This window comes from Blennius ocellaris (assembly GCF_963422515.1).
Source record: "Blennius ocellaris genome assembly, chromosome: 8".
Lineage (NCBI taxonomy): Eukaryota > Metazoa > Chordata > Actinopteri > Blenniiformes > Blenniidae > Blennius > Blennius ocellaris.
Window position 1 is genome coordinate 8,954,129 of NC_137657.1, and position 26,563 is coordinate 8,980,691.

Sequence of the window (26,563 nt, forward strand, 5' to 3'; positions counted from 1 at the left end):
TGCACTTGTTGAACTTTTGATTCTAAATGTATTAATCCCATGTCTGACAGGACTATTGAGTCACTGAAAACTCAGTTAACAGACAGCTTAGTGTCCAACACTTTTGGCACACTTCCATCATGTCATCCAGTCCAGTTTGTGGTATTTTCACAGTACAGAGGGCATCACTGTACACATCACCGTCTGCTGCTGAACTCGTAATTCTTCAGGAATGATTCATCTTTCCACAATAGATACCTTCATTTTCAGGATCATAAAGGCAAAAACTTCTCCGTTTGTGCAAGTTGTGGAATAAAATTTTAGATTTTTTTTGATGCTGCAATGCTGATCTGGCTTTGTTTTTCACAATATACATAATATTATCACATAAGATGCAAACAGTTACAAAACCATCAACTCACATGTTCTCCTAAATTCCCAAAGAATCTATACGTCGAAATAATATGGACTCACTCAATCCTAAAATCACGTGCAGTTAAAAAAAAAAAAAGGTTCGCCACTAGGAGGAGATGTTTTACCATATTGGCATCATGTTACAGGCTCAGTACTGCAAATCCACACATACAAGCAAAAAAATAAATAAATAATTAGATAATAATAATCAATTATTTTGAGATATATATATATATATATTTAAAAAAATTACAAAATAGTTCTGAGCTGTTAGAGTTATGTTCGGATTGTTTGAGTGAGTCACTGATCATCCAGCCTGTCCTCAGGAGGGAGCCTTTCTGCCATCAACACTTTAATCCTCATGGTACAATGAGAGTTTCGATCCTGACAAGTTCAAGATGAGTCACCGTGTTCAAATAGAAGAATAACCGGCTGCTACTAAACCCAACCATAAATCACCATGATTCCTATTTCATAGTTAAAAATGTTCAAGTGTATTGTTTTTGTGAACATGGAATAATGTAATATCAAATAACTTTTGTTGTTGGAGGTTTGCCTCCATCTATACAAAAACAATCCGATAGTGTAATCATTAGGATGTAAGAAACAATGTCCATATCAAACGTTTTCTGTTTTGGATTTTGGGAAAAGCTCTGTGTTTTGTTTTTGCAGATTTAAATTCGTTGCCATACACGTCACATTTAAAACAAAATATTTGCATAACATAATGAGAGTGAAATACAATAAGATGAAACTTTTAATTGTTTTAAATGTTATACATTTAAAACAATTAAATGTACCCTACAAAAGGGAAAATACAGAGCAAACAACAATTCTTACACAAGATGCTAGCAGCTCATGAAAACGGATATCTCTTTTAAAAAAGAGCAGTAAAGCATTGAATTAAACGATGACACACATAACAGTTGTTGAATATTTTACATTTTTGTAGAAAAGCAATGTTTACCTCGTCACTGCTGCCACGGGATCTTTTCGAAAGATGCATTAAACAACGTGGATGACATAAATACTTGATGTTCTCAATAGAAATTATCTACATGTGACATATATAGTTTAAAGCTGTTTGCAAAGGGCCATGACACCACGTTCAGCACAGTGCGTCTGTCACCCAGAGATGGTCTCAGCAGCCAATCATGAAGGCCGATACTAACGCGGTGCGTGCTGACAACCAATCAGGTTGCGGCTTTTGGCGAAGTGAAATATGGTGGCGGCAATGTTATGGAGTTTCCGCTGCTCGTCTGCTTCCATGCCATCAGGTTAGACAGCTGCTAGCAGAGCGAGCTAAGCGAGAGCCACGCCAGGCCTCCGGCAGACCAGCGCAGTGGGAGCTACTGACACGGACATCCTGTATGAATCTGCATGAGAACAGTTAAAATCCCAGAAATATGGTGGTTCTCAAAATTCGAGACCAGGTGAGTGATTATTGAGCCGAGAGTGGAGATGGAAGTTCGAGCAGTGCTAACGCTAAGCTAGCTGGCTAGCTCCGCCATCGGAATGTAATCCGAGTCTTTTTTGGCTACTTTCTGAAATCAACCCCTCTCTTTAGAGTGGAAAATAAACTGGCACCCACGGGTGGGAAAGGGGGGGGCGCTGGGTGAGGTGGCGCGGTTCGAGCCGCCTTTTGTACTCGCGTCGGGATAACGTTTACATGAAGACGCAGACTGAGTTGTGACCACGTTAGCTTCGCACTGTTTATCTCCAGCAATTAGCCGCAGCCTGCGTGACATGCTACGAGCTGCTCATCTGGGAAGTGATCTATTAGCACAAGGAGACAAGACGCCACTAAAACCGGGCTGAAGATCCGCTTACAGATCTAATAATTACCAATAAATCTGCGCAGTGTGGTGTGAAATGATTGCCACAGCGGCATTACGCGATCTGTTGATTTTAGTGAATGTGACACATCAATATGTTAGCACCCGTTACTGGGAGCGTTGGAGTCAGCTGTGAAACATGTGAACACAACCAGGAGTTTTTATTGTTAAAGATGTGCAGGACCGAAGTCGGGATCTGACAGAAGATCTGTGGTTTATTCTCATTGGGTTTTTTTTTTTTTTTTTATATATATAGATCTGTGGTTTGTGTGTCAATTTAAAACAGATTTCGGATGACTCAATGAATAAGTTATGTCCTTTGTGTGAGTCCTCGTTTATGAAGTCCAATTTTAACAGTTTTAAGTGCTAATCTAAAACGTAAATTTATCTTGGTGGTTGGCACCGATGCTAATGTTAAATGCATGAGACGACATTAGACACGTGTCTTTTATTTTAATTTGCTATATTGAACTCCTGACACCGACTTGTGGGAAACAAGAATAGCTCCCTGTTATCATTCAATGATTTTGTTTTGCACATGCCTGCTATTCTTGTCACATAAGTACGCGCATGTGTCGTTTATTGTCTGTGTGGCTGAATGATCGTGTGCCCTGGCTCCTGTGAGCTCCTGTGAGCCGCTGTCTCCATGGTGATTGTATTAACCAGCCTGGCTTGCATGAGGAGTGGAGAGTGGAGAGAGGAGAGGAGGTGCACAGTGGAGCCTCGCAAATCTCCTACAACACTCACACAACCCAAAAGCAAAAATGCACATTTGCCCTTCCCTTTTTATTCTAATGGGAGATGCAGACGGCGTCGGTACAAGCAGCACTAGTGATTCCTTGTGAATGCGTCGTCTATCCTTCATTGTACCCTGCAGACATTCATGGGCTCTATAACGGCTAAATGAGAGACTTGTCCATTGGGGTTTTTTCCGTTTGTTTGTTTTTCTCTGAAAAGCAACCGTTTGGCAGTGCTTTCTTGATGGCAATGGTACAGTTTGTCTTGCCGTTTATCATCGATCAGACTGCTGAATTGCCTCGTGTGACCTCATTACCTTGTTTTCAAGATTTTAACACTTCTTTACTCCAGTTGCTCTTCATGTTGCGTCATTGGTTTCAGCATTCGTCTTGAGTGTGTCTAATTTATTACTAGCAGCTATTGGAAAGTTTTGGGTTTCCCGTTAAATCTTTTTTCTTTTTTTTGTTTTGTTTTTTAATTTTCCATTTGGAGTTGTAATCCATAAAAGTAATTTTGAAAGTGGTGCATTAGGTTGCAAGAGGTTGATTCATAGCTGGTCTTGTCAGAAGAATGTGGCTCAACATATACCGTGTAAACTATTAATCGTTACTTGCAAAGCTGTTCAAACTGCACCCTGCATGCTGTGTCATCTGGCAACGAGTTACCTTTTAAACGTCAAAGATGTGGTCTGAAGGTGAAAACTTTTTGGCGTCTTTTTACTCCTCGCTAATTTTGTTAATAATAAATGTGTGCTGGGTTTTTTTTTTGTTGTTATTTTTTTTTCCAATCAGAAATTTATGGAAAACAGGGGCAATGCAGTGGTATGGTGGTTAGCACTCTCACCTCACAGTGATAAGATCCCCCGGTACGAGTCTGTTGGGCTTCGAGGCCTTTCTTGGTTGCGTATGCATCTTCTCCCTGTTTAAGTGGGTACTCTGGTTGTCCCCACAGCCTGAAAACATGCGTTCGAGTTTAATTGGTGAGTAGGACATTGCACATACGTGTGAATATAAGTGTAGCCTCTCTTCGCTGCTGGGATCAGCTCCAAGCCGCTTCCACCATGACCTGAATTAAGTAAATAATCTTCAACGCACTGCAGCTTTCATTCATGAGCAGGCAATTTTAAAACCTGTTGTCCTTTTGCACAGTGTGTAACCGGATCTTCCAGGTTCTTCATGTGATGCTTTGTTTTGGATACGCGGCTGCACGATGCTCATTCAGAGGGTTCGGTTGCTCTGTTGACATGAGTGCAACGTCGCAGCTCAACTCGCGACCCTATCGAAACGATTCACAGCCGCAACTCAGAAACTACTTTTGATTGTGGCTGCAACTGCAAGACCCCCTGAAAAAAAAAAAACTTGTCCAAAGTGAGGGAAGAGTTAAGTTTTGAGGAAAGCCAGGAATGTTCCATCTGGAAGGGATCCCCTCCACTCGCTGTTTTCCCCGGCCAAACCAGCCTCTCCCCACAGGCCGGTGGAAAACGGCCAGATCAAAGGCTCCATGCTGGTGTTGTGGTGTTGGATGAGGCAGGGGAGTGCAGCAGCCTTGAGCTTTCCAATGTGACACACGGAGGCCAGTTATTACTCTTAATTACACATTTCCTGGGTTTTTATAGGGAGATTGATCTCGGCACAGTTTCCACACGAAGTTGATGAGAGATACAAAAGTGGTGCAAAGGTTTGAAGAGAAGGGTTGTACAGTAAATTTAAAAAAAAAAAGGAGTTTGCATGTTTTCATACACTGGTCTTATAGTGGGGCTTCTTACCAGCACGATTAAGCTAGCAACGTTTTAGCTAGAATTTGCATTATTGCTGACAGCTATCTACTGTTCAGTTCTGTTTATAGCGTAGTGTTCCCTGTGCCAGTGACGCACCATAAAAACTACATTGTTTTCAGCATTTCTGCCATTTCAGTGTAAATGGGCAAAAAGGTCCTGGAAACGATGCTGAAACGATGCATTTTCACTTTGTTGTGAATTGTGTGAACGAGGCCCGAGTGTTTGAATCGAACAGCTCCCATCATCTGCTCTGCAGGGATGCGACGAGTGTTTCACGTCAAAAGGAAATTTATGCCAAGTTCTCCAGTATTGCAGTTTCAGTAAATCCAAGTTAACACGGTTTCAGTTCCATGTCCTGAAACCACAATTAGTCAGAGAATCTCAGCTAGTGATACCGCCATGCGCAGCCTGTTCGACACATCGGCTCATTTCACTGTTCTTGCACCCCAAAGGAGGGAGGGGCTAAATTTAACTGGTCTTGAAGAATCCCAGGCAGGATTGACATGAGTCAGACTTCACACGGGACGTCAACTGTTATCACTTTCACTTCGCTTTTATCTTGAAAGCGTTTTGTGGATTTGCTGGAGAAGCTGAAGGCATCTTTTCTCTCTGAAGATTCAAAGGAGCTCTAACTTGTTAAACTCTGCCTCAAGCCACAGAGAAGATGGGCAGCACCTGTTTAGATTGGAGGTCTCAGCCAGACTTGTGTTCATTTAAAGATGTAATATTTGGCTCTGTGTTTGAGATTGTTGCCAACAGACTGTTCAACCCAGAGCCATCATCACACTGTGACATGTGGCACAGGTCCATAGTTTCCTCAGACAAACCTTAAACTTGCAAGTTTGTGCTTTGTTTTTTTTATTTGTTTGTTTTTTTAATTATTTCATCAAAGAATATTTGATGTCTGAAGAAATGAGTCGTGTGTGTATTGTGGTACTTGATGATGAATATCCGGAAGTTTTTCCATCTCCACAGGTCTGAATGTTTTCTCTATTTTGACCTTATTATTTGCACTGAAACCATTTTGTCACATTGAAAATGATATGTAAACGTGGTAAATGTAAGCGTGAGATAGTCTCACTCACATCAGCCAGATACATACTGAATTGTACTTTTGTCTTTCTTTTTCTTTCCTTTCTTTCACAGCCTGCTTTGCTGAAAGCTATCTTCAATGTGGACCCGGATGAAGTACGCTCACTCATATTCAAAAAGGAGGACGTAAATGCACAGGTAAAACCAAACAGTTGTTCATCTTCATTTCTTTCCGCATACCGCTCATGCATAACCACAGAAAGTTAAATACCAGTGTCCTTGAAAGGCCCCGTGCAGCTCTTTCAGTTTGTAGATGCCGAGTACAAAACAGAGGCACATGGTTGGTTTTTACAGTTCCACTGCATGATCTGGCTCTGTTTATTTTATTGCATTCCACACTGTTACTGCTGTGGGGGGGGGGGGGGGGGGGGGTGAAGATAAGGCCGCTTTGTACTTGCGTAAATTTCACTGGAAGGCTTTACTGAGTTTGTTGTTTGACCCACTTTGTGTGGTGATTGTCGACACTGTGTCACTGTATACGTGGTAAAATTCAAAAGCCGGTATTTTCCTGTAAAACCTGGAGAACGAGTGGAAGATAAACAGAGCTATGCAAATGTTGGCCCGGAGGGGAAAAACTGCTTTAAAAATGGCATTTTTGCTGATCAATAATGTTAATTGCAAAGTGAATCAGGAAAGAAATCAACATTTTGTGTGACCGTCGTCGCCTCTTCTTGGCTGAGTATTTGAATGAACTTGCATGGAGAAGATATAAATGTCTTGTGGATGAAATGTGCTTCATCATGTGTAGATCGGGGCTCTGTGGGGGCCACACCATCACTTCCAGGACCCTTTAATTCTTCTTCCTGAAGCTTGTTCTTAGTAGACACTTGCTGGTGTTTTCGGTTGTTTTCCTCTTCTTCAGAGTAAGGTCTTATTGGCGCAACAACATTTTTAGGAGAAAATGGAAGACGGAGTGCTCAGAGCCATAGAAAATAGATGAGTGGCATTATGTTACACCAGCCCAAAACCTTTGTTAAGTACTGTAATTGCAAGCTGAGTCGTTTCTTTGCACAGCAATGTATGTTTGTGTTATTCCAGGACAATGAGAAGAGAACTCCATTACATGCTGCCGCCTATCTCGGGGATGCAGAAATCATCGAGCTGCTGATTCTTTCAGGTTGGATTTTTAAAAGATTTTTTTTTTTCCCCTGTTGAGAAATAAGACCCAACACCCAGACATCCGTCTGAAAGCAAAGTGCTTGAAGTTGCAAGCACTGGCTGCATTTTCCAGACGAGAAATGCTGAGTGTTTTCGTGCCACTGGAGAGCTTATGTGTGAAAGTTACTTGTTCATTTGTTCAGTCACATGAATGAGCATAAAATGATGTGGTTACTGTTTAGGGAAGTTCTTCATGATGTTCACATTGGTAATCGCCACTGGCAAAATGTTCCCCCTTTTCCTCAGTATTGAATGTCTGAAAGCATAACGACACCTTTGAAATCAATGAGTTGAAATGTCTCCAGACAGTCCACGTCTTTGTGTCCGCCCACAAAGTTACATGCACTCTTTTCTAAATGTTGGAATCTGTGACTTTCAATAGTCTTGACAGCCGGTGTCCTCTGTCTTGTAGGTGCAAGGGTAAACGCCAAAGATAACAAGTGGCTCACTCCTCTGCACCGGGCCGTGGCCTCATGCAGCGAGGTACGGTTCTCTGGTTGTTCCTCTCTCTCTCACACACACACACACACTTCCCCATACCGTTTTACACACCTGTGTGACGTGGAGCTTGAAATAACACGTTCCATTTTCTCTCAGGAGGCCGTCCAGGTGTTGCTGAAACACTCGGCTGACGTAAACGCCCGAGACAAGAACTGGCAGACGCCGCTCCATATCGCCGCAGCCAATAAGGCAGTCCGCTGTGCCGAAGCCCTGGTCCCGCTGCTTAGTAATGTGAACGTGTCGGACAGAGCCGGCCGGACCGCGCTGCACCACGCAGCCTTCAGTGGTCATTTGGAGGTACTTGGTTTATGTTTCCTCCACTTACAGGAGCAAATCCTTCGATGTGAGTTGTCTTCATGGAACATGTTTTTTTACTCAGAATGAGGATCTTCCCACCCAGACTGCACCACATGTATTGTTTTCATTAGCAGCTTCTCACGTTCGGCTCGAGCTTGTGCATTCCCGTTCAAATTCCTGTTCTTCTCTTACGAACAGGAAGTCCCAGCTTGCCTTGTAATAATGGCCATTGTTCCGTGTGCAACTGTTGCAACAATTGCATTTTTGCCCGTTTATGCATGAAGCCCGTGCTGACAGTGAATTACCTCAGAGTTCTGCTGAGAGGTTTCGTATCCGGGAATCCGGTCCTGGCCAAACATCAACAAAAATAGCCTTTGTTTATGTAATCTACACTGAGTATTTAAAAACGTCTTTTAATTTTACATCCATATTTCACTAACACTCAGTATGGTGTTGAGTCGAAGAGTCCAGAAGTGTTCATCTTACCTGTATTTGCTGAGTAATTACAGGAAATGAGCTGTATTATTTCTGTAATGGGCTTTAATCAAGCTTGGCACCATGACGTGTTCAGTCGGCAATCTTGCCCACTGGCTCCAGTATTGAGGCATTGAGCACAATGTTTACAGTGTATTGAAAGGCTGCAGGCTGACATCAATAGTGTTCAGTTTTTGAAATTCCCTTATTTTTTCTCTCATTCCTTTTTTTGCTTTCGTGCCAGATGGTGAGGCTCTTATTGTCCAGAGGAGCCAACATCAATGCTTTTGACAAGAAGGATCGCCGTGCGATCCACTGGGCAGCTTATATGGGTAAAGTTCCTCCTGTTTGTGGTCCACAAGCTACAAGAATTTAGATTAAAAAGGAGTTTAAATGTTGATAGTTGCATTGTGGCTGTGGCTGTAATGAAATCAATGTATTTCGGGTTTCAGGTCACATAGAGGTCGTGAAGCTTCTGGCTTCTCATGGAGCTGAGGTGGCCTGCAAAGATAAGAAATCGTACACTCCCCTTCATGCAGCCGCATCGAGTGGCATGATCAGTGTTGTCAAGTACCTCCTGGACTTGGGGGTGGATGTAAGTTACCCTCAAAACTTATCGTCTTTCCACACTACAAACTCTGCTCGCTCTTATGACCAGAGGTATTTAAAAAAGATCGCTCTGTATTGACTGTCGGTCGTCCTTTGTTTTGATCCCAATAGCTGTGTCATGGCCGCGTTGTTCCCTCTGCCGTTTAGATCAATGAGCCCAACGCTTATGGCAACACGCCTCTGCACGTGGCCTGCTACAACGGGCAGGACGTGGTCGTGAACGAGCTCATCGAGTGCGGCGCCAACGTCAACCAGGTCAACGAGAAGGGCTTCGCGCCGCTGCATTTCACTGCAGCGTCACGTCATGGAGCGCTGTGCCTGGAGCTGCTGGTGTGCAACGGGGCCGACGTCAACATCAAGGTCGGTTGAAAAGGAGTTGAGGAAATTCAGTTTCAGTTCAGGCACTCGCATATTTTCTCACTACTTGGATGTGAAAGGGCTTTTGTGTCATATTGTAGACCGTTGAAATAAAGATGCATGTTTGATGTTCATCATTTACCAGCAAACGTGAAAAATATAACTGATCTAGAATGTCTCATCTAAAATTGTAGGTCTGTTTACCAAAAATGTACTTTTTCCATCCGATTTTGTGGACGTCGGTTGATACACTGGAGATGTTGGCCTGCCGTGTTGAGATATCACTTAATTTCTTATGTCACTTCAGAGTAAAGATGGTAAGACTCCCCTCCACATGACGGCCATCCACGGGAGGTTTTCAAGATCCCAAGCAATCATTGAGAACGGTGAGCTCTTTATTAAAACACAAAAGCTGCCTCAGACTTTATTTGTCTTGCTGAACTGTAACGCCACACTGCTTTTTAGTGTAGCAGCAGCAGCAAAGGGCTTACTTCAGTTTTTTTGTTTGTCTCCCCCTCCCCACTCTGAAGGTGCTGAGATTGACTGTGAAGACAAAAACGGAAACACACCACTGCACATCGCAGCTCGATACGGACACGAGCTCCTCATCAACACCCTCATCACCAACAAAGCCGACACGGCAAAGTAAGTGAACCGTCCCGCTGGTGCCTTCCACGCCGTACGCCATGAAGCAAAAGGTATCGTCGGGTGATTGCTGTGCATGACGTCAAGCTGACCGGTGGTGTGTTTCAGGCGGGGGGTTCACGGCATGTTTCCACTGCATCTGGCTGCTCTCAGCGGATTCTCCGACTGCTGCCGCAAGCTCCTGTCTTCAGGTGAGGAAAAGCTCTCTTTCTTTAGGGAAATGGTTTGCAGCATTCCAGGCAAGTTGATGTTGCAAGCAGCATAACGACTATAAAATGATTACTGTGCGACTTGTCACTCGAATGGGTTGAAGTATATCAGGTCAAATTAAATTGCTGAAGACGTCCGTCAGTAAAAAGTTTTAGGGCTTTGATACGAAAGACGTTCACTGGCAAGTCTCGATGTAAAGTCGGTTTGAAAATCTCACAAAAAGGACCTATTGATCTTCAACCACTGGTCTTGATGAGCTGCTGATCAAATTAAATCAAGTGTGTTAATACATTTAAATTGGCTTAGAAATTGGAGATTGGAGATTAAAAATTTGTGGGACGATTTAAATCTTTTGAAATTTTCAATTCTCTTCTGACTAAACCCTGGAGCCAGCGTGAGGACGCTGGTTATGTGTGCATGAGAGGATTTGACCACTTCCTGACTAAAGTGCAGCAGTCTGAAGGAGAACATTACGATAAGAAAAGTGCGACAAAAACATCAAAATACGGTCACTGTGCGTTGAAAATACAACTTGGTGTCATTAACTCTATCTTAATATTAAACCTGGAAGACTTTTTTGACCTTCTGCTCTTCAATTCTCAAACAGCACAAACATTTCAAGTATCAAGAACAACTACAACTCTTTTATTATTTTTCAAACTGAATATACTCGCACAGCAACTCCCCAGTCTCTGATAATGTTTTCTGTTTTTAAGTCCAAAAGGTCGCAGTACATCAGTATTGTAAAATCTCACACACTATGAGGGCGTGCTCATGCTTGTCACATTTGCTCCAGTTGAAATGACATTTTTCTTCTGTTGTTGTTGTTGTTGACCACACAAGCGGATCAAGTCCACTTGATAAGTTCTTAATATGCTTGGCAGTGCATTCTAGTGCAGTTTGAAGCTGTAAGCGGACAAATCGTAGAACATGACAGAATGTTCGGAGCGCTGTTCTCTTGTGTATCTTAATTAAGTAGCATAACGTAGACTGTTTTTGGTTTTTTTTTACAATTTCTGAACAGTTTGAGTCCTCGGCTGGTGAGCAGCCAACTTTACCCCAAGTGTGAACACTACACAGTCATGTGTGCATTATTTTGCTGACATTCCTTTCCTCTGGGCAGGTTTTGATATTGACACTCCGGATGACTTTGGGAGGACGTGTTTACACGCTGCAGCGGCAGGAGGGTCAGTACAGGACAGATTCATGACATTACTGACATGGGTTGCGATGTAGATGCTGAGCCGGTTAATGATTTCTTTGCCGTAATAAATCCCCCGTCGCCTCCTCAGCAACCTGGAATGTCTCAATCTTCTCCTCAACACTGGGGCGGACTTCAACAGAAAGGACAGCTTTGGCAGGTTTGTACCATTTTAAAGCTTTAATTTGCATCAAGAGTGAAATTTGAACAAGGACCCAAGCCGTGTTTGCTTTTCCAGGACCCCGCTGCACTACGCTGCTGCCAATTGTAACTACCAGTGCCTGTTTGCTCTGGTGGGCTCGGGGGCCAGCGTCAACGACCTGGACGAGCGGGGCTGCACGCCTCTCCACTACGCCGCCGCCTCCGACACAGATGGAAAGTTAGTAGCCCGTTGAAATATCAAGTTTTCCTCAAGGGGGCGGTTGCTGTGGGGGTGTGGGCTGATGTTTTTGTGGATGAAAGATCATGAACGATCCGTTTTTTGCCGACTTAACGGGGAGCCAGCGTGTCGTTCCCTTGACAAGGTCTCGTTTGTTGTCGTCTTAAGGTGCCTGGAATATTTACTGAGAAACGATGCGCATCCAGGGATCCGGGACAGTCAGGGCTACAACGCAGTGCACTACGCCTCGGCGTACGGCCACCGCCTGTGTCTTGAGCTGGTGAGCGCTTCAGTCCCCAACATATGCCGTAGCAACATTCAGCTGCTTCTGTCCAAGTCACGTTTAACGCTTTGACCTTTCCCCCGCGTTCTGTCACAGATTGCAAGTGAAACCCCCCTGGATGTGGTGAGTGGATTCATACTGGATTTCACTGAACACGTTCGCACCAGCGCACGTATATTCATTATGGAGCGGTGTCAGAGTTATAGCATTTCCATATATATATATATATATATATATTGAAATTCCAGTAAAAGCGCTTACTTTAAGGGCTGTTTTCCCCAAATCTAATCGTATGCTGTTAGGATGTCTTGTGATCTGAACACAGCAGTGCAGTTGATGCAGTTAAGTTGCATGTCATCCATCTTAATGGATGAAGCATTACCAAAACGCCTGCGAGCGCGGGATGAGTCATTAAAAAATTTCACAAGGCTTAACAGGGAGAAAAATGTTCTTTATCTTTGATATGTTTTGTTTTACAGCTCATGGAAACCTCGGGGACGGACCTCTTGAATGACTCTGACGTCCGAGCGCCGGTCAGCCCCCTGCACCTCGCCGTGAGTAACGCCTCGCTCTCTTTACCCGCCTGCAAATACACGTGAGCGCCACTAATCTCGCCTTCCTCGCGGGGAATTCACCTTCTAGGCGTACCACGGTCACCATCAGGCGATGGAGGTCCTGGTGCAGTCTCTGCTGGATCTAGACGTGAGGAACGGCCAAGGACGTACGCCTCTGGACTTGGCTGCTTTCAAAGGTCACGTGGAGTGTGTGGACGTCCTGATCAACCAGGGAGCCTCCATACTAGTCAAAGATTTCTCCTTGAAGCGAACGCCTATTCACGCTGCAGGTGGAGGCTCATAAACATCAACATATCTGCAATTTATAATTCAAATGTAATACACAATGAGTAACACAGAGGGTCTGTTTCCTCCTGCAGCTACAAATGGTCATTCGGAATGTTTGCGTTTGCTTATTGGGAATGCTGATCTACAAAGTGCAGTAGATATTCAAGATGGAAATGGACAGTAAGTAAAAAGGAATGAGTTGGGGTTTTTTTTCCCCTCTGCTGTTCAACAGTAAATGCTGATGTTGTCACCTGTTGTCTTGTAGGACCCCTCTGATGCTGTCGGTCCTGAGTGGACACACAGATTGTGTGTATTCCCTGCTGAATAAAGGAGCCAGTGTTGAAGCCAAAGACAAGTGGGGCAGGACGGCCCTGCATAGAGGAGTAAGGAGACGCCACTATTCTCATGCACCAGATGTTTCTATTAGTTTTCTGCACCATTGATTTGATTTTGACCTCATTGAAATTCTTCACATTGATTTTGGATGTTTTAAATTAATCGTAAGTGGCTGGTGCAAATTACTGACTTTCACAATAGAGATTTCTGTTCATCTAAACCAAAAAGTATTTACTGCAAGTTGCAGCTAGCCTCCATCAAAATCCTTTTTAGTTTTTATTTTGGATGGCGTTCAACAGTTGCCAGTTGTACTTTTTTATCTGTCTTCAAACTTTCAACTTCATGAACTTAAAATCCTGTCACATTGAACAACCAATTTCAGATTCTGTGAGCTTTGCTTGTCTGGTTCCTCATCTGGAGGAAATAGTTCTGTAAAGAGGCGAACACTGCCACCTAGCAGCTGGAGGGTGAAGTGCTCCTCTAGTTACAGAGTACTGTGTGTGTGGTGGTATATATTTATTTTTTGAACAGATTCCTTCATCATACAAGTTCCTGAAAGATGAATTCATGTCCTTGCTTCCAGTTGTGTAATATATGCTGATGTAAAGAAAGTTTAAACCTTGTAATGTGGGTTATATCGCCTGCCTGGATCTGTGTCTACACAAGCTCTGAAAACAGGTTTTGTTTTTTTTTACTGGGGAGTCATCAGAAATGTAATGTGACCACACAGCATGTAATATGCAGCTGTTTGAGGATATATAGAAAACGGATGAAGTTGGGACAAAGATTTAACATCCGATTAATACGTAATGGCGTTTTCTTTTTTCCTATTTAATAGTCTCGGAGTTAATGCTTTTCACTTTGTCAAAGCCGGGCGTTTGCTTGGTGGTTTGGTCAGATTGGAGCCTTTTGCAGGGGCGATTTTTGGTCCATTCGCCTTTTGTTTGACACGATTTGGACTGAAGCGTTTTCTGTCCGCAGGCTGTGACCGGTCATGAAGAATGTGTGGAGGCCTTGCTTCAACACAACGCCAACTTCCTGGTGCGAGACTGTAAAGGGCGCACGCCAATCCACCTGGCGGCGGCGTTCGGACACTTAGGGGTACTGGGAGGCCTTCTGCATGCTGCCCAATCTGTGGAAACACTCCCCGTCTTAACAGACAACCAAGGCTACACCCCACTGCACTGGGCCTGCTACAATGGTACAGAGAAGAGCGTCAAACGCCTCTTAAGACAATCAATACTGTTACTGAAATGCATATTTTGTGTGTCGTCGTATATTGAGCATGATGCCATGAGTATGATGAGGCACTCAAGTAAACCTATTTAGAGTGGTCATGCACAATTATTTGGTTTTTATGTTTTTCTTTTCGCACCTTGATGGGAAATGATTAAATAATTTGATAAAATATGTTAATAGAGTTGAGATTTTTGACACCTTTTTTTCTTTCTTTCTTTCTCACCACAGGTCACGATACATGTGTGGAGGTTTTGCTGGAACAAGAGGTTTTTCACAAGGCCGAAGGCAATTCTTTCAGCCCCCTCCATTGTGCTGTGTAAGATCCTGAGCTGTCTTCTGTACCAATCGATGCATGCGAGGACGAAACCAGGAAGCAATTATACAACTTCTTCTCCCACCCCCCTCCTCCAGGATCCACGATAATGAAGGTGCTGCCGAGATGCTGATAGACACCCTCGGCCCCGCCATCGTCAGTGCGAAGGACGGCAAAAACAGGTGAGCACAGTCCTAAAACGACAAGCGCAACGAGTTCGGGCCTCTTGGCCTTTTGTAAAGGGTTATCATCTTCTCTCACGCAATTTCTTGAAGGACTCCCCTGCACGCCGCTGCGTTCACCGACCACGTGGAGTGCCTCCAGCTGCTGCTGAGCCACAACGCTCAGGTCAACTGTGTGGACGCCGCAGGGAAGACTCCGCTCATGATGGCCGCCGAGAACGGCCAGACCAACGCTGTGGGTGCGTACGCTCCTCCGCACGTCGACGAGGGACGCACTGATCAGTGTTTGCTCAAATAACCCGTGCTGGACTGAAATAATAGGTTCGTCTTTCCTGCGTTTGCCCGTCTCAGAGTTGCTGGTGAGCAGCGCTAAAGCAGATCTGACGCTACAGGATGCTGTGAAGAACACTGCGCTTCATCTGGCCTGCAGTAAGGTGGGTATCCAGGTGGTGGCACTGTTGCATACTTGCATTTGCTAATGATAAAACAATTTCATTATTCATCTGCAGTAACATCTAGTTTTATTGGGTCTTTTTAATGTTTTGCCTTTGTGTCAAAACTGAGGAAATACTTAGATATTTCTGATCCTATTTGGGTTCAACTTCAAGTGTGATCAGATGCTCCATTTCCTGCTGATTATACCATCAAATCTGCTCCAGAGTGTCATGATAATCACACATAATTCATCATTTCTTGCTTTAGAAATTTGCCAAAGGGCTTTACCTCGCTCCCACCCGGCATGTTATTCACAAACGAGAAATAAGAACCTCTGAACACAAGTTCCTAGACATATTGAGCGTTTGAAAATGGATCACGTTTCTTTATATTTTCTAGATGAATAAATCAATCAGGTCCACTTGCTGGGCCAACCACTGTGGAATCTATGCTATTGAAAGAAATGCAAAAATAACCCATATGTCATTAATTAGCAGAAAAAAAGAATTTCTGCCCATGTTCTCATATTTACTGGTTGGTTTAGAAAAATAAAAAACAGAGATGCACGAATTACAAAATACGGTCACTTGCTATACCAGCGTTTAACGTGACATGTTGTCAAAGTGATCATACTATTATTTTATTGACTAATCTACTCCATTCTTTAAGAAGCAGGTTCACAAAACTAAAGCATGGCAACCAATCGCATTAATTTTAAGTTATAAAATATTATTTATGTAAACCCATTATGTTCAAAACATGTTTTTGTAGGGTTGTGACTTGTTAATTTAGAAAATCACATCCTTAAAACAGGCTTCTGTGGTTGAACAATGTTAAATGACACCATATTTGTTTTCCAAAAGCATCATGCACATGTTTGTGACTCTGTTTCCTGCACTTTCTTCCTTCAGGGACATGAAACCAGTGCCTTGTTGATATTGGAGAAGATTACAGACAGAAACCTCATAAATGCCACAAACGCCGCCTTACAGACGTACGTATCACTCTTGTCACATTAGCGCCTCCCTGCTGCCGTTCGACTGATGGATCCGAGTGTCAGTGTTGTTGCATTAATGTGTAGATTTGCGTTACTGAAGAACGGGTCGACCTGTCGGCACATCTGAGATGCACCTTTCTTTTCAAGGCCTCTTCACGTGGCTGCGAGAAACGGCCTCACTGTGGTGGTACAAGAGCTGCTGGCCAAGGGAGCCAGCGTCCTCGCAGTTGACGAAAACGGTAAATTCTTGAGAGAGCACAAACCCACACCCACAGTTTTGGTCGTCTAAATTGGATCAACTTTGTCTTTTGAGAGTTTTCCCAGACCTGCAAATCTGACTTTAAACTCCACAGCATCAAAAGCTCCCGTAGCGACCAGTCGCGTAATCATTTTTGCTATTTTAAATGTAATAAAGCCGATTATTAAGAACCTGCCGAAAATGTAATAAAATGGTAAAAAAAAATGTACAATCATACAATGACAACTAACCCGCCCACAAACTGGACAAAATCAGCAAAAAAGATTTGATTTCCAAGAAATTAAGTTATTTTTACTACTACTTAAATCATGTGATGATTGCAGTATTCGCAAAGTGTTATTATGATAATGGATCAAATCTATTAGCTGGTTTTGTGTTATTGGTCATTATTAGACTTTTAGTTGTATATTCATGTTTAAAGTTGTAAAGAAAATGTTTCATTGTTTTTCAATATTGTTTGTTGCAGTGAGTGGTTATAATGAGATTTAAGAAGTAAAAGTTGATTTTTTTTTTTTATTATTAAGACATTGACAAATGTATCAGGCATTCAAAAGCTACTTCTACCTCTTCTTTGAACATTTGTTTGATATTTTTCAGTTTTCTGACTATTTATGTTTGAAGTAAAAGCTTTTATTTGATCAAATTCCAGTCCTACGTCTCTACAATTGAAGAGTTGCTTTGACGATCCTGAAGCTGTGCCCTTGGTCTCTGGTTGTATGTGACACTTAACGTGACGCCTCGTCCGCAGGTTACACGCCCGCCTTGGCTTGTGCCCCCAACAAAGACGTCGCCGACTGCCTCGCCCTCATCCTGGCCACCATGATGCCTGTGTCCCCCTGCACCCCGACGCCCCCCACCCTCCCGTTCAGTGCCATTAACCACTACACCGCCAGCCCCTCCAAGAGCGTCACCTTCGACAGCCTCCCGACGCTGCGCGGCGAGCACAGCTCCTACTGCAGCTTCAACAACATCAGCCACCACGACGGCTTCTACAAAGACGAGGAGCTCAATGACTCGGACTCGGAGACGTACTGAGACACAGGGAGGACGTGAACCAATGCAGAAATACACACACCCACACTGTGTCTTAAATGAAATCACCCACCGCAAGCTTGGGAGGGCAGAGTGAGACACGAGCCCCCACAGAAGCCTTAAGAGTTTCCCCCCCCCCCACCCCCTCGTCTTCCTCGTCTTCCTCATCTTCAGCGAGTGAGGGACGAGGTGCAGCAGGCTGGCCCACATTCATCCCGACCTCATCCAGCACTGCGTGTCCTCCAGCTCATCCGGGAAACCTCTGTAACCACTGCGTCACCCGACAGAGACTTCTTGAAACTTGTTGGGGAGACGAGGAAAAACCATGTTCGCAGCAATAACATGCTGAAGAGGGGCGGTCGCACTTTACGGAGAGCTGAGCCAGCAGGGACCAAAAACAAACAAACAAACAAAAAAAAAAAGACGACAACCATCTTGGGTTGCACTGACTCTCGCTGAGGTGTTTCAATTCATCAGTGAGTGGAGATTAAAGGGCGGGTGGTTCAGTTTTCATTGGCTGATACTCGCACACTCCATTCGTCAGAATGCACTTGTTCTTCAAGTCTGTCAGTCATACAGGGGCAAAAACATTTATTTTTTTAAATCTAAATTTTAATATACCCATTTACATGTCTTAAAAAAAAAGAAGAAGAAGAATAAAACCTGACTTACTGGCCTGAGTAAGTTCCAAACATTTGATATGTGCACCGGGTTATTTAGTCGATCCAGCCCACCTTTGTATATTGACCTGTCCATTGCGGTTTAGTCTTTGAAGAATAAATTATTTGTGTACTTTGGGTTTCCTTTTATGTGTTAATTTTGTGCCTTCATTAGTTACTGAGAAGACGCGGGTTTGTAGAGGCAGCTGTGAGAGTACAGTGATGCGCACTAGGTAAGTATTTAAACACTTGTGATAAGCACTGATCCAATCCTGAGGTCTCGTCGCTCAGCGTCGTGACGACAAACACTGTAAACCAATGAGAGGGCGGCGTTTTGATTTTCTTGGGTGTGAATATTTTTTGCTCTTCTGGTAGTCAAATGTACGTCGACAGGTTTTGATTGCTTTAATTTTGACAAGAAGAAACCACTCGATTAGACCTTAATTTAAAAATAAAAGAAATCCCACTTCTGTCTGTTGGAGAATCCTTTTAACTGGAAATATGTACAATACATTTGCTAGGTCCATTAGTGTGAAAAGGAGTTTTTTTTTCTTTCTTTTCCTTGCTTTTTCTCGAAGAATGAAACTAGCTTGTATATAGAAATTGACTGTGAATTCAAAGTTCCAATGAATTCTTTCAGTACTGAGATTGCTGTATATTTTATGAGTAATAAAGAAATGAGTTATTTAATATTGAATGTGAGTCTTTCATGGGGTTTTGTCTTGAATTAACTTCATGCACTTGGTGTAAGCCTCTTGGAAATGATTATTTTATATATATATATATATACACTACCGTTCTGAATGGAGCTTGCACGTTCTCCTTGTCAGTGAGGTTTTCCTCCCACAGTACAAAAACTTGCATGTGAGGTGAATTGGTGACTCCATTGCCCCTTGGTGTGAATGTGAGCGTGTGGTTTTCCTCTCGTGTTTTCCCTGTGATGGAACAGGATAAAGTGGAATAGAAGATGAATGGCTATTTCAACACACAATCTCTATTTTGTTATATGATGATGTAACTAAAATATATATATACATATATATTATTTTTTTTGTAAAACTACAACACAATAAACATCTAATACAATATTTAGCACAATTCCGTTTTGTATTAGGTGGCCGTCATTCTTACTTTCGTTAGTATTTGAAGGGAAACCTGAAAAAAGGAAAAAGTTATAAGTGCTGGGTTTCTTGTTTCACTGAGGCCAAGCGGCGCTCTGTGTTTGACGTCACGCAACTCCAACTCCTGTGATTGGCTTGTAACACGGAAGTGAATCGAAGAGGGGGCGGGTCCATGTGGACACAGCCACAACGTCACACTAGAAAACAAACTGCAGGTTTTTAAATATCCACCCATTTGTTTCTGCTTGTTCCGACTGAGCCATGGACGAAGTGACAGGAGCGCAGCTGATTGCTGAGTCACTGAAAGCTCAGGTGACACAATTTGTAAACATTTTACCTTGAAAAACGCGGACTTGTTTGTACTGAAATGTGTGTCAAAGTTCACGTGTTGCGTTACCGTGGATGATAAAAGTTCTGATGCGTATATTCTCAGTTTAACTTGGCACATTCTGCATAGGTTCAGTAAAACAATCGTGTGTCCCTGCAGAAAGTGGATTACATGTTTGGGATTGTGGGGGTCCCCGTCATCGAGGTGGCCATGGCCGCTCAGGCTGCTGGCATCAAGTATGTGGGAATGCGCAACGAACAAGCGGTAAAACATTAAACTTTGCTTCATTCCCACTGACCTCTGGGTCAATAAACACACACTGCTATACTCTGATCTGTTAAATTGTATCACTCCTCAGGCCTGCTATGCAGCCTCTGCCATTGGATATCTTACTGGGAGGTAAAACATCAAGTCACTCAATAGATTTGTCAGATAAATAGATATGGGTTTCATCAGTTATTTATTACGTCTTGTGATTTATCTGAATCCAGGCCGGGAGCCTGCCTGGTCGTGTCTGGACCAGGACTCATTCATGCTCTGGGTGGAATGGCCAATGCAAACGTGAACTGCTGGTATTACACTCTCATACTGTTGGATCATTCAGGTGGGCTCTGCTTATCTTATTTCTGAAGTGTGTTGATTTCTTTTGCAGGCCGGTGGTCGTCATCGGAGGGTCCTCGGACAGAAATCAGGAGACGGCAGGCGCTTTTCAGGAGTTCCCCCAAGTAATGCCTGTGTTCAGGGAGAGTTGTGCCTGAAATGATGTTCCATGACATTAACGCTATTGCTTTGCCAGGTGGAGGCGTGTCGACTGTATAGCAAGTTCTCTGCGAGGCCCAGCAGTCTGGAAGCCATTCCCACAGTGATCGAGAAGGTAACAAAACGTCTGGGCGATGTGTCCTACAGATTTGTGTTATATTACTCTATACAGACAAAAGTTTTGTTGCCAACAGGCTGTGAGGACAAGCATATATGGACGTCCAGGTGCTTGTTATGTGGATATCGCAGGGGACATGGTCAATGCTAAAGTGGACAGGAGCGAAGTCAGGTTTGTTGATATCCTTGCACCATTTTTCAAAATGGAAAAAATTATTTCTGATAAGATCACTTGTTTATATTTAAACTGTAAAGCCTTTCAAGGAAGTGTGTCTCTCCTCCAGGGAAGTGTCCTGCTGTCCTCCTCCACCAGTGGGCGTGGCTGACCACGATGCGGTCACAGCAGCCATGTCTGTGCTGAAAGCAGCAGAATCACCTCTGGTAATTGTTGGAAAAGGTAATATAACACAAGCGTCATTACACCTTAATAAGCGTTGGTTCACTGGCTGGCTCAGGACGACAGGATTGATGATGTTGCCCAACAGGAGCCGCCTACGGCAGAGCTGAGGCTGCGCTCAGAGAGTTTGTGGAGATGTCCGGCCTGCCGTTTCTGCCCACGCCCATGGGGAAAGGGGTGCTGCCAGATGACCATCCCAACTGTGTCGCGGCCGCCCGCTCCAGGTCTGCCCCCTCTTTCTGCCAAAGAATTGCTCCTATTTACAAATTCGACAATGTAATCTCTGATCATATCGGACCGAACGGTAACTCGTATATGAATGACTGTGAAGTTTTACACAGCAGTAATAAGGGTGTGCTGTTGCAGTACTTTATGTTGCTTTATTCTCAGCCGAGTATTTTGACATTCCTGGCGTTGTTATATTTGGTCCAAGAGCTCTCCTCCAGGCTGACGTGGTGCTTCTGCTCGGGGCCAGACTCAACTGGATTCTGCACTTTGGTCTGCCGCCGCGATTTAATCCAAATGTGAAGGTCATTCAGGTGTGTTTTATTTATTCCTGGGTTTTGCCTTTCAAATCTTCCTAAATATTGTGCAGATCCTCACGAACACAGCTATACTTATCGTTTTAGCTATGGGGTGAGCACTTTGTTTAAAATTCATTTGGCAAATTTAAGGCATTGCTTTGCTGTTCTGCCGCAAATGTTTGTTTAATTAAAAAAATAAAAAATGAAAAAAACCTCCTCTGTGCCTTGTTTGCAGGTCGACCTTTGTGCAGAGGAGATGGGCAACAATGTGAGGCCAGCCGTTTCTCTCCTGGGAGACGTCAACGCTATTGTCAACCAGGTACTTTATTTTCTCTTTTAATCCTTTTAGTTGCACTTTAACTGACCCCGTCCTGTTTGCGTTCTTTTTTTTTTTTTTTGTCATTGTTGCTTTTTAAGCCTGATCAACCTTCTTCAAAACGTTTTGTATCTTTTCAGCTCCTCAAATGTGCCCAAAAGGACGGCTGGCAGTATCCCTCCAACACAGAGTGGTGGAGCGCATTAAAGGAGAAGATTGTTTCCAATGCCAAGGCCTCAGAGGTTACACACAATGCTCTTACATGAAGTTTGTGCTACTTGCTCTCATGACTTCAATATAATGGCAGTGCATTTAGATGACATGTTGTGTTGAGTCTCTTGTTGTGTACTTGTCTTGAATCTAATTAAAATGAGCAGATAACAATTTAAAAAAAAGTTATTTCTGCACCTTTCATTCAAAATTGGCACTTGAATAGTTGTGAAACTTGTAAAATTGTGTTTTACAGATGAATGAAATGACCCATTTCAATGAATAAATGTGCTTTTGTCTCCTTTTTTTTTGTTTCAGGCTCTTGCTCTTGAGGTAAAAGTGCCAATGAACTACTACATGGTGTTTCATCACATTTCGCAGCTGCTGCCGCGGGACTGCGTCATCGTCAGTGAGGGCGCCAACACCATGGACATCGGGCGCACGATGCTGAACAACTACCTGCCTCGGCACAGGTGTGGCTGGGAGGAGGGCGTTAACACACAACTTTCAGCAGTGCCGTAATGTGAATGGAAAATGTGCTTTGGGGAATTTACATTGTTGGGTCACATTGGAAGGAATACCGACCTTAGGATTGGACATCGCCGAGTTTATCAACAGAAATGTGGAATAAGTGTGGTCCCGTTGACGAAGAGAAGCTTCAGATAATAATAATACAGGGTTATCAAATATATACGGCTCATGGGAAATGACAAAAGGACAAAACTGCAGTTTTTCTTTCAATGAAAGTTTCTTTTCAGAAATTGGCCCCTGTGGGTCGTAACTTTCTCGTTAGCTTCGCAGACACAACACAATACTGAGACCCATTGCAGCATCTGTAGCAATTAATCGAGCTTAGCTTTATGGTGGCTGGTATCTATTCCAGCCGTGTGTGGGTGAAGGCCATCCAAAGACAAACGGAGACGGTGACACTCGCACATCTAGAAAGACTGTCGGAGAAAATCCACACATGCTGGCAAAATGACGTGTGTATCAACTCCACGCAGTGACTTTGTGAACAGAAATGGTGCAGCATGTGAAGTAAAAGGCTTTTAGCTTGTTCCTAAAAGATTCAAAGTAATTTACTCTTCCTGAGGACCAAATAGCAACTGTCATTATTTACTGGTTAATATGCCTGCTTTTTAATAATAAGAGGTAAAACAGGCCTTTTTTTTTTACCCTTTATTGTGTGTGTCTGTATTTCTTAATAGTCATAAGGAGTAAAAGTCATTTTAGTTCAACTGAACTACAAGCTGCCAGGTTACTGATAAGAGCAAGTGGTCCACATAATGTTTTATCCCACTTGGGGACGTCTCTGTTACACATGTGAGGACCGTTGTGTTCAGATAGAACAACTCAGAGGATTCCCCTCAAAAGGAATTTGCTCAGGCCACGTCTCAAAGTGTGATGATCAGATTGCCGTTAACTGCTGCCGATACCGTGCAGGCTGGACGCGGGCACCTTTGGAACGATGGGAGTCGGCCTGGGGTTCGCGATCGCAGCCGCCGCGGTGGAACAGAGCGCAGACCGAGGTCGGCGGGTGGTCTGTGTGGAAGGAGACAGCGCTTTCGGATTTTCTGGCATGGAAGTGGAGACCATGTGCAGGTTTAGCCGAGTTTCTCTCTCTTCAGCTCAACTCCAGAATACGTCTTCATCTTACATGCTTTTTGGTTGTTTTTAAAAGGTATAAGCTTCCTGTCGTCATCATTGTGGTCAACAATAATGGAATTTACAGTGGAATGGATACTCAGACGTGGAAAGAAATGTCACAGATGGGAGATCTGACGGCAATGTGAGTTATACATCACTGGGTAGATCACTTTGATAGATTGGATTCATCGCGGTTGTTTGATTTGGTTCCTCTCAGAGCTCCCCCTGTGTCACTGCTACCGGAGGCCCGCTACGACCAGGTCATGACTGCGTTTGGAGGCCAGGGCTACCTGGTGAGGACGGTGGAGGAGCTGCGTGACGCCTTACAGCGCAGCCTGAGCGACTGGGACAAGCCGAGTCTACTCAATGTGCTTATTGATCCTTCATCAGACAGGAAACAGCAGGTAACTCCAACTTGTAGGAGTATATAACGGAATATTCAGGATTGTACGGGCCAGTGGGAAGTTGATGCTGCAAGACACCCATTACAAATTATGCGAAAATAGATCAAACTTCCTGAGTGATGAGCGACTTCTCAATCCGAACAAAACTTCCTTTCTCAGGTCAGTTCTAAGTTTGTGAACAACAAACGGCAAACGGTGTGAAGTTAGAGATTGTGTTCACTGCAAGAAATGGCAGCCCAAATATAAGATCCAAACACAACACTCGTTAAATTATCTGTCCAACTGTGAAATCAAGGACTAAAAATGAGTAAATAACTTTAAAAAAGCCAGCATTTCTATAATGTCCAAAAATAAGATTAAAGTTTTGGGAAAGTGCCAAAGAATGTGCAGTGTTGTCCTTGTCATGTGAGACATGCAGCAAAAAAACTGGACGTTCACAAAATCAGGCAGGTGTTCATAATGTTATAGCTGATTGGTATACGATTGGTTGTTTTTCATTCAGTTTTGATATTGATATTGAAAAGAATTATTGGTATGCTGATATCCCCCAACAAGGTTTGATTTTAGGTGTTAACCGCCCCGTGTCAGAATAGCTCATTTGGATTGGAGTTTTCTAATTTTCATAGAAAGAAACTGTAGAAAAGAAAAGGTCTCCATATTTACCTGCAGAAGATGATGACAGAAAGGATAAAAGTGAACACTTGTGGCACAGAACCTGACTGTGAATATTGAACATGAACTGAAGATACGGTTTCACTTAGAAAACCCCACCTGGTGGCGAGACAGTAAAACTACAACTCAATCCGCCACACGAGCACATCCTCATGTTCCAGATGTTTGTACCTTTTTTTTTTTTTTTTTACATTTATTGTGACTGCACATTGATGAAAGCTAGACAACCAAGGACTGGCATTATCCAACCATACATCTGTCCTCCATACAGAGTTATTCAATTCAGCACCCCGCCTGCTGTAGGTGAGAATGCTGGCCACAACATAAGTGTGCAGTATTACTCTTATTTCATATGTTCTAGGTTTCGTCTTGCAGCCTATTTTCTTTCTTTGTGACCCGGAGTAAATGGGAGAAGAATGTCAAACCTACCAATTTCCCCGAGGCTTTGGGTGTTTTCTTGCCTGACGTGTCACTGATGTGAGCTTGAAAGGGAACAATGTTGAATGTCACAGAGGAGAAGAGCAGCAAACGGCTCGTTTGTTTACTCGACTGGCGTCTGATCCTTGTGGTCGACTGACGCGCTCCACTGAGCTTTAATCCTTCCAGTCCAGGTGCGCCGCCGAACTTTTTGTATTCCAACTCACAATCCCTCCATCTCACACCAGGCCGACCTTTCTATTTCAGGGCTCCCATAATTAGAAAGCTTGGCCCTCTGTGTTTATGTTGAATGTATCCACGCAACCCTGCGCAGACATGCTTGAAGGTTGTATTGAGGACTGTATCCACAGCTGTAGAGCTCCGCGCCGGTGCAGTCCGCAGCAGAAATGCTCCTTAATCTGAATTGTTCTGGTGTTTTCCAAAAAAGTTGAAGCAGAACATTCTCACTCGAGGGCACATATGAGGGTAAATAGTTCTATCCTCTCCTCATACTGCATATAGGATCTAATCCAAAGCTGTGTTGTGTCTTTGCAGGAGTTTCCTTGGCTCACACGCTCCAACCTGTAGACTTCATCCACAACAACAGTGACGGTTTTCTTCTGGAAACTCCGAACATGAAGCTGCTTTTCAATTTATGTGCTTTATTTCCATGAAATAATTCCAACTAGACTGTGAAAAATTATTTTTTACACAATGTACTACAGATGTTAACAATATATATATAAATTGGGCTGCAGTTCTGAGCAGCTTGAGTAAATTTTTTTTTGTGATTGTTTGGTACAAATAATGTCAATAAATAGCCAATATATTTCAATACATTGTCTTGATTTGCTTTCAACAAATGAAAACACAGGACGAGATACTTCACAACAAGAAAAATAGAGAATTCCTGCATTTTGAGAGCCGAGAACCATAAACAATAACTGTTAACTGAAGAAAGATGCATGAAATACATAACTGATTATAATATAACTTTTCAAGTGTAAAGAATGGCAAAATGAAAACTTGGATTTTTTGATCAAATCATTACTGAGATGTAGCTTTTCTGGATTTTTCATTTTCAGAGCTTTTCATTCCATGTGCTCGTAGCTTTAAAGCATTAACACATGTAAAATGAGTTATAGTGTCTCCTGCAGACCTGAACCATGAGATTCTCTGTGTTAAATCTGTTTTACGTTTTACATCTAATGCGAGAAATGCAAATGTTTACTTTTAGTTGTGGGATATAACGTATATGAACCCATATTTATATATGTTAATAAAATTATCAGTTATTTTTTATACTTTTTCTATATCGCAAAAAATATATTTGTGGTCGTTCTGGATTGAAGTCAGGAAAAAATATCTGCGGTGTGTAAACTATCATCCAGGTCAATGTACATGTGAT

At 43.1% G+C, this 26,563-nt stretch overlaps 2 protein-coding genes across 2 annotated transcripts; both read left to right on the top strand.

Moving 5' to 3' along the window:
- Nucleotides 1-1,682: 1,682 nt before the first annotated feature.
- Nucleotides 1,683-18,933, top strand: ankrd28b (ankyrin repeat domain 28b). The gene is made up of 28 exons (XM_080500797.1): nt 1,683-1,826; nt 5,890-5,973; nt 6,874-6,952; nt 7,406-7,476; nt 7,591-7,791; nt 8,510-8,597; nt 8,718-8,860; nt 9,022-9,234; nt 9,539-9,617; nt 9,762-9,876; nt 9,985-10,067; nt 11,210-11,273; nt 11,379-11,447; nt 11,526-11,666; nt 11,835-11,946; nt 12,046-12,072; nt 12,429-12,503; nt 12,592-12,793; nt 12,884-12,971; nt 13,057-13,174; nt 14,109-14,328; nt 14,595-14,682; nt 14,778-14,861; nt 14,955-15,100; nt 15,213-15,295; nt 16,208-16,290; nt 16,441-16,532; nt 17,301-18,933. The coding sequence occupies exons 1-28, from the start codon at nt 1,800-1,802 to the stop codon at nt 17,585-17,587; spliced, it is 3,162 nt and encodes a 1,053-aa protein (XP_080356923.1). The 5' UTR covers nt 1,683-1,799; the 3' UTR covers nt 17,588-18,933.
- Nucleotides 18,934-19,543: 610 nt separating this feature from the next.
- Nucleotides 19,544-25,897, top strand: hacl1 (2-hydroxyacyl-CoA lyase 1). The gene is made up of 17 exons (XM_080500221.1): nt 19,544-19,676; nt 19,852-19,956; nt 20,051-20,091; nt 20,184-20,264; nt 20,345-20,417; nt 20,489-20,566; nt 20,646-20,740; nt 20,853-20,965; nt 21,054-21,189; nt 21,399-21,504; nt 21,725-21,808; nt 21,946-22,047; nt 22,334-22,488; nt 23,459-23,617; nt 23,697-23,804; nt 23,880-24,066; nt 25,711-25,897. Exons 1-17 carry the CDS (start codon nt 19,626-19,628, stop codon nt 25,741-25,743), a joined length of 1,707 nt encoding a protein of 568 aa, XP_080356347.1. The 5' UTR covers nt 19,544-19,625; the 3' UTR covers nt 25,744-25,897.
- The last annotated feature ends 666 nt before the right edge of the window (nt 25,898-26,563 follow it).

Coding starts and splice junctions, on each gene's coding strand:
- hacl1 (XM_080500221.1), top strand. CDS start 19,626: ATGGACGAAGTGACAGGAGCGCAGCTGATTGCTGAGTCACTGAAAGCT. Junction 20,092..20,183: donor ATTGGATATCTTACTGGGAG/GTAAAACATCAA, acceptor ATCTGAATCCAG/GCCGGGAGCCTGCCTGGTCG. Junction 23,805..23,879: donor ATGGGAGATCTGACGGCAAT/GTGAGTTATACA, acceptor GGTTCCTCTCAG/AGCTCCCCCTGTGTCACTGC.
- ankrd28b (XM_080500797.1), top strand. CDS start 1,800: ATGGTGGTTCTCAAAATTCGAGACCAG. Junction 1,827..5,889: donor TTCTCAAAATTCGAGACCAG/GTGAGTGATTAT, acceptor TTTCTTTCACAG/CCTGCTTTGCTGAAAGCTAT. Junction 15,296..16,207: donor TTCATCTGGCCTGCAGTAAG/GTGGGTATCCAG, acceptor TTCTTCCTTCAG/GGACATGAAACCAGTGCCTT.